Below are 8,046 nucleotides of genomic sequence, written 5' to 3'. Positions count from 1 at the left end.
CATTCATGAGGGGCACCTGGATGGCTCAATCTTTAAGTGTCTGCCTTCAACCCGGGGCACGACCCCAGGGTGGTGGGATCGAGCCCCACATCGGGCTCCTGCTGGGCAGGAAGATTGCTCTTCTCCCTTTTCCACTCTCCCCGGTTGTATTCCCACTGTATTCTCACTGTCTCTCTCTGTATCAAATAACTAAATAAAATCTTTTTTAAAAATTTATTCATGAAACAAATGGGAAAATCTGAACAGTCACTGGATATTTGAAGACTTTAAGAAATAATTGTGAATATTTTAGGTGTGGTAAGTGGTACTGTGGTTGTTCTTTTAATTGTGATAAAATATATATAACATAAAACTTATCGTTTTAACCTTACAGTTCAGTAATATTAAGAAAAGTCACACCACAATCCATCTCAAGAACTTTTTCATCGTCTGAAATTGAAACTCTGTACCCATTACACAATAACTCCCCACTTCCCTCTCCCTCCAGTCCCTGGCAACTACCTTTCTACCTTCTGTCTCTAAAATTAAACTACTGCGGGTATCTCATAAAAATCGAATCATACAGTATTTGTCCTTTGTGTCTGGCTTATTTCACTTAGCATAATATCTTCAAGGATTGTCCCTACTAGCATATGTCTGAACTCCATTCCTTTTAAAAGCTGGGTAATGTTCCATCTTATATATGTACCACATTTTGCTTATCCATTCATGTGTCAATGAACACTTGGGTTATGTTTTATTTTTAAGAGTTCACATCTCTTTACCGAGGTACATACTCAAATATTTATAAATTAAAGTATAAGATAGCTGAGATTTGCTTCAAAATACTCCAGTTTGGAAAGAAGGGGCAATGGTGGGGGAGGGGTAATAAATGAAACAATATATCTCTTCTCACTTAACAGAGTAACAAAAATACTCTAACACCATGTATATTGGCCAAGATGTGGAGAAACACGCTCTCTCATTCATTGTTGGTAGAGTGTAAATTCATGTCTTTAGAGGGCTCTATCCAAGTTTAAAATGCACATTTTATTTAACCAAGAAAATAACTTCTAGGAATTTATCCTCACCCACGTGCTCACACACAAATACAAAGAGGTGTATACAAGCATACAACTGCAACAATGTTTATAATAGTCCAAGACTGGAAACAATTTAAACATCTATCAGTAGGTAAATGACAGCATAAATTACAGGGAAAAAAATAAGAATGCAATGAAATAAAATTTAACTGTTAAAAAAAAAGTTTCTATGTGCACTAATAAGAGACAGTGTCTAATAATTATGTTAAGTACAGAAGAGTATGACACTATTTAACCAGACACTCACTGTTTTCATTTCTGGCACTGCCACAGACCAAATAAACCTAAAAATTTCCCACAACAGAAGAGCTATAATTGCAGTTGCAAATTGTAATTAGTGTCTTTTAAATGTATAGCTAAGCTTCAAAGAAAATAAGGGAAATCTGTCACTGAGGAGAGGAATGGAGGAAAGACGAACTCTTACCTTTTACTTTATCCACTTATTTTATCTGAGAGAGAGAAAGCATGAACAGTACAGAGGGATCATGACCCAAACCGAAGGCAGACACTTAACTGCCTAAGTCATGTAGGTCACCCTCCACTTATTTTTATGTTGTAACCAATATGTATTATTTTTCAAATTAAAAAAAGAAATTATCCCCAAAGCACTCTCAAAAAAGATGCTATGGGTTTAATAATCAATAAATAACCAGTTTATAATCAAACAATGAATAACTAAACCAATGTACTCTCAAGGCAGATTTTCAGGTATAAGAGCCACAATTTTATCCAATTTAATTCATCCAATTTGCTAAGCACCCACTAAGAGCAAGAGATTATGCTGGCCTCTGATTAACAGCAAGATAAGGTTCCTATTTTTTAAAGAGCTTAGAATCTGTGAGAGAGAACAAAAAAGGAGGCAAAAAAAAATAGAAAGAAAACTATAAATACAGGATAGAACATAAAAATGGTCATCCTCTGCACCAAAATTTGAGAACTAAATGTTTAAAATTCCAGCTTCTGGTTAGCACCATCAAAACCCCAATACAATCAGATATTATTTTAGATTTTTCATTTTTTTAAATTTATCCATCCATCAACCATTTTTTACAATGACTGCATTTATTCATTAGTGGCAAAATTACACTGTTATACATACAGTTATTAATATCTAGTTTCCATACCCTTTGTGAATTCATCCCACAAATGAATTTTTTTTAAGATTTTATTTATCTAAGAGAGAGTGAGAGAGAGAGAAAGAGAGTGCACAAGATTGGGGAGGGGGTGGTCAGAGGGAGAAGCAGACTTCCTTCTGAGCAGGGAGCCCAATGTAGAACTCGATCCTGGAACTCCAGGATCATGACCAGAGCTGAAGGCAGACATTTAACCAGCTGAGTTACCCAGGCACCCACCCCAAAAGAAAACTTCCAGTTGTTTTCTTCCTTTGGTTTGTGTATTTGTTAATATTTCCATAACATATCAATACTGCTACAAAAATAACTAAATCTTCCCCCTATGTTTTTATAATTATAAATATGAAAATTAAATAGTAATATAGGTTTTGGCAGATCCAACATTCTTCCCCACCTCCAATCACATATTCTACCACAACAGACACTTGGGAAAAGGATTAAGGCACAGCAGGTTTTCTAAGAAAGCAGATACAGAGAAAATAGAATCCTTAAAAATTTACTGAACAATGGTATTTAAAAATTTCAATTGCAGTTACAATAACAACCCCAAAAACAACATGTCTTCAATTCTTAGGAACCTAAAAGGGTTTTAAGAAATATCAAAAACTGAGAAAAGTTAAGTGTATTCTGTCCAAGCCACAGTAGTCCAGTTTGCCCGGCAGAAACACTACTGTAATTTGTTGATATTTCTAGTCCTGAAAAGGTTCCCAAGGCAGCCTTTTATCCTGCACTATTGGCTAACATCACCTATGTCTCTCCAGGCAGTTGTTTAGGTGTATAGCCCAGAATTATTCTATCTAACCCAAAGAGTTGTAAAAATTCCAGAATTTTCACATGGCCACAATACATTTCTTGTTTATTTTTCTCCTTTATGAAATTGGACATGGCAACTGCTGGCAATACCTCTGCATTTCAGATAGGCAATAAGAATTATTTACTATGTATCAATTCACAGAGCGCTGCCAGGCTAGGGAAAAAATAAGAATCTACCAGATGTCAGTAAAGGCAAGTGCTATAAGATGAGCATGCGCCCTGCATGAGTACCTTCAAAGAAACACTGAGATATTTCTGCTCCTACATGGAAGCATCACAATTGAGATCAGACCTACAACTCATGCAGACCAACCTGATTATTATGACTGTATTCCAAAATTCAGGAAAGAGTCAATATTATTTCCTACTTTCCCCCTCTTTAGGGGTTCCAAATGCTAACTTCACCTAAGAAGTAAAAATGTCTAAATATCAATAAAGGATTGTTCCAATTCCCATTTTAAAGATTTTTTTTTTTTAATATGTATTTGACAGAGAGAGATCACAAGTAGGCAGAGAGGCAGGCAGAGGGAGGAAGAAGCAGGCTCCCTGCCAAGACAGCCCTATTCGGGGCTCGATCCCAGGACCCTGGGATCATGACCTGAGCCGAAGGCAGAGGCTTTAACCCACTGAGCCACTGAGGTGTCCCTTCAATTCCCATTTTAAAATCCCTCTTAAAAAATATTTTTTTAGGTGTTTTGTTTTGTGTTGTTTTTTAAGATTTTATTTATTTATTTGACAGAGAGAAACAGCCAGAGAGGGAACACAAGCAAGGGGAGCGGAAGAGGGAGAAGGAGGCTTCCCACTGAGGAGGCCCGATTGTAGGGCTGGATCCCAGGACCCTGGGATCATGGCCTGAGCCAAAGGCAGACGCCCAACGACTGAGCCACCCAGGCACCCCTTTTTTAGGTTTTGAAGAAGAAAAAGAAACAAAGGCCCAAATAGGAATGGCATATTTAAAAAAAAAAAAAAAAAAAAAAAAAGGACAAAAACACAGTATTGAACAGAGGTACTCAATAGGAATGCTATTTGTAGAGGCAGTAGAGAGAAGTGTTGAGCGATCACTCTCTGGAGCCAGAAGGCTAGCAGTAGCTTACTACCTGTATAATCCTGTGCAAGTTTTTTTAAAACTGTGCCCCACTTTCCTCTTCTGTATCATGGGAATAATGACAGTAACAATCTCAGGTTTGTTGAAGATTAAATGAGTTACATAATGTAAAGCAGTTAATATTTGACCACTGTTTACCACACAGATGGATAAAAATCCAAAGTGTTAACACTCTTTTGATGGAGTTGGAACACAGGAAGTCAGATACTTTGCTTAGTACTCAGCCTTATGGAGGACAATTTGTAAATCCATTGAGCACTTATCTCACTGATATTTTTGCACAGGTGTAAAAAGACAGGTATGGGGCACCCGGGTAGCTCAATCGTTAAGCAGCTGCCTTCATCTCAGGTCCTGAGATGGAGCCCCACAGGGTGCCCCCCTCCTCCCCGCTTAGCAGGGAGTCTGCTTCTCCCTGGTCCTCTGCCCCTGCCCTTGCTCACTCTCTCTCAAGTAAATAAAATCTTTAAAAAAAAAAAAAAAAAAGTGGGGGAGCGCCTGGGTGGCTCAGTTGTTAAGCCTCTGCCTTCTTCAGCTCAGATCATGATCTCAGGGTCCTGGAAAGAAGCCGGACTTTGGGCTCCCTGCTTGGCAGAAACCCTGCTTCTCCCTCTCCCACTCCCCCTGCTTGTGTTCCCACTCTCACTGTCTCTCTCTCTCTCTCTCTCTGTCATATAAATAAATAAAATCTTTAAAAAAAAAAAAAAAAAGACAGGTATACCAGGTTTTTTTATTTCATACTGGAAACCCAAATGTCAAATATCAAAAATGATGATAAACAGAGTGGCAGGACACCTGCGTGGCTCAAGTGGTTAAACGTCTGACTCTTGATTTCAGCTTAGGTCATAATCTCAAGGGTTATGAGATAAAGCCCCACATTGGGCTCTGTGCTGGGTATGGAGACTGCTTAACATGCTCTCTCTCTCTCTCTGCCCCTTCATTGGCTCATGCACATGAACACTAAACAGCAGATTTTTTTTTTTTTTAAGTAGAGTGAGTACACTGATTTACTGACATGGAAAAACCTCTTGGTAAGTGCTTGGTAAGTGAAAAATGCAAGATGTTACATTACCTTTTGTATAAAAAGAAACAATAATCAAAATACATATTCATCCTTGTTTGTTTTTACATTAAGAGAAAGCAGTAACAATGAGAAGGAACTGGGCAGATGAAAGGCAGGATGGGAGGGAAACTTCAAACTGTGCATTTTTTTATTTTTTCTCTTTTGCTTTTTTGGCTACATGAATATTTTGCCTATTCAAATATTAATTGTTTAAGTATTTTTAAGTGTACAGAATACATTTTAATTCTCAAATATTGGCTGCAATTACTATTACCATTGTTGTTGGTAGTAGTAGTAGTGATACTAGTTACAAGCTCAAAATACCTTTCTGAAGCCTTTTTCGTTCTCACTCTGCAGAGAAGCCTCCTCTAACTCCCAGAGTATTTAAAGAATTTATCATTTTCTACTGTAGCGTAAGCCGCTTAGGAGGTAAGTCAATGTCTTGTTCATTTTTAATATCCTAGGAGCCTTGCCTGCACCTGGTAGACACAAACATTCCGTAGTAACAGTAACCTACAAGTACTCCAAAGAAGAAAATAGTGACCCTTTCTAAAAGGACTATGTTCTATTATTAATTATAAGACCAGAAAATATTAAAACTTGAATAACTGGGTTTGCTAACATTCTTTCAACTATTGCCCGGCCAAAATGTCCTCTCTTTCAACAAGTTTTTTTCTTTTCCCAGGACTTCCCCAGATATTGATAACATGTCCCATGCCAAAACACTACATGCACCAACTCTTTAACTCACTGCAATCTCTGAAATGCCTTTTGTCCTAAGTCCCAACACCCTGGTACACTGATCCTATCAAAAAAGCATTTGTTGACCGTCTCCTTTTAAATAGACGTTCACATAATAGTCAGTGAATAAAGTGCCCTTTTAACTGGAGAAGACCTAATACTTGATTCCTAATTCGCTCAGTGTTTTGTTTGTTCTTCTGGTATGTAGTGTGTTCTATAACCGACTGTTCAGTAGCCCAATTCTAGATGTCATTCCAGCACACCAAATACTCCGCTGACAGCTCAACAGTCACTTTTCATGCAGGCCCCTCCCCTTCCCTCCTCCCTCAACCCTCATAAGCTCTAGAGCTCCTTCGCGGATACTGACAGACACACTGACAGTTCAGAAGTCCTTCCACCCAAGCTGTCTTCCCCTGCAGCTGTAAGACCACCTCCCCGACTCTTACCATCCTGCGACCTAATTCGGTCCCCAATACCATCCCCCTACCACTCAATCCAAATCACATCATTTTCTTCCCAAAGAACCTGGCAGCTTTAAAGCTTTTCCCAGTAAGTGCACAAATGACAGCACGACACCAGATTCCCCAAGAATCTTCTGCTCCTCCTTCCCCTCCTACCCCACGCACTGGCTCCTCTGTCGCTACCACTCACTCGCCCTGGCTTCCCCGAAAATTCACAGCCTCGCTCGGTAAACACGCTCTCCGCTCTCCCCTCTCCCCATTCCCTCTCCGCCGCTGACAGCTCAGTCACCTCCATCCCCATGCGGCTGCACCCTCCCCCACCCCTTCCCCTGACAGCTCAGGGTCGGCTCCCAGCCTTTCCCCCCCTCCCGAGGCCTCCCCAGACCCGGCAGGAGCCGCCCGCGGTGCCCCCCGCCCCGGAGGAGGGCTCCACTCACCCACTCTCCCGCATCACGTTGCTGTCCCCGCAGTCACAGGCACCCCCAGCCTGGCTGCGGAACATATTGAAGTCGTGTCCGGTGTGGTCGCCCTGGTGGAAGCACTCCGCGCACAGCGACATGCAGGGGGAGATGCCGCACGTCCGGCAGCGGTAGGCCACGAAGTTGGCTGTCCAGACCAGGCCGCAGAGCGCCGCGGGGTCGTAGGCCCGCACCGCCGCGCAGAACTCCTCGTAGCCTCCGCCGCCCGCCAGAAGGCACTTACACCACTCCAGGGCCTCCTCCTCGGCCGCCCCCGGACCGCCCCCGCCGCCGGCTGCCGCCGCCGCCTCCTCGCCGTCCGCAGCCGCGGTCAGCGGCCGCTCGGCGCTCAGCACCCGCTCCAGCAGCGCCTGTAGCTCCTCAGCACCTGCCCTGTTGTCCGGCCGGCTGAGGGCCGCCTTCAGGTGCGCCGCGGTGGCCGCCTTGTCCACGGCCAGCCCAGGCGCGGGCAGCTCGGGTTGGGGCGGCTGCGGCCCCCCGACGGCCGCCGCGGCCGCCGCCGCCGCCATGATGAGAGCTCAGAATTTGGAGAGCCCAGGGCCGGCGGCTCCTCCCGGGAGGGTGGGGGAATTGACTGCTGCGATTGCTCGGCCCGCCCAACTCTCGCGATACCGCGGAGTCGCCGCGCACCTCCGTCCGCGTCCCCGCCCCTGCACACGCCCCCTCGGGCTTTGGGGCCTGCTCCCCGCCCCTCTCTCGTGGGTGCTCTTGGGTCCTTTCCCCTCCTCTTGACTCCCAAAGTTGAGAGCTCCTGAAATAAGGGACCCGCCTTTAAAAAAAAAAAAATATGGACAACTTTAGTATGGACCATATGAAAAATCTTTAATATGGACATTTTCTTCTTTATTTACCTGGACTATAGGAATTATACAGAGCATCTTTCAGATGTATTTTAAGCATTTGCATTCCGTTTTGAGATGTAGATTCCCATTGTCATTAACCCTTAATTACTACTGAATCACTATTACTGTTGAAGCAAACTCCTAATTTCCCCCCTATATCAATCCTTACCCTCACATTATTATCAGGTTAATCTAAAGTACATTTTTTTAGATGATTAAAGTACACTACATTCTTACTATCATTCTGTTCAAAGTCTTCAGCGGCGGTGGGGGGGGGTATGGTAAGCTCCTTAAATCTTCTCTCAAACACCCACTTTTCTCTTTTTTTCT

At 42.7% G+C, this 8,046-nt stretch overlaps 1 protein-coding gene across 7 annotated transcripts in view; it reads right to left on the bottom strand.

The window, feature by feature from the left end:
- Positions 1-7,471, bottom strand: part of UBR3 (ubiquitin protein ligase E3 component n-recognin 3) — a 237,534-nt gene extending 230,063 nt beyond the window's left edge. For 6 of the 7 annotated variants that reach the window (XM_032355897.1, XM_032355899.1, XM_032355900.1 and 3 more), the window contains exon 1: positions 6,833-7,468. In XM_032355897.1, coding sequence (XP_032211788.1) covers positions 6,833-7,383 — 551 coding nt within the window. In that variant the 5' untranslated portion in view covers positions 7,384-7,468. Of the gene's footprint in view, positions 1-6,832 lie in introns of all 7 variants that reach the window. The other variant, XM_032355902.1, reaches the window with a different exon arrangement.
- Positions 7,472-8,046: the final 575 nt, after the last annotated feature.

The sequence above is a fragment of the Mustela erminea genome, chromosome 8, assembly GCF_009829155.1.
Source record: "Mustela erminea isolate mMusErm1 chromosome 8, mMusErm1.Pri, whole genome shotgun sequence".
In the NCBI taxonomy this organism is placed as follows: Eukaryota; Metazoa; Chordata; class Mammalia; order Carnivora; family Mustelidae; genus Mustela; species Mustela erminea.
Note: the sequence above shows the minus strand (reverse complement) of the source record. Positions and strands in the feature narration are given on the sequence as shown.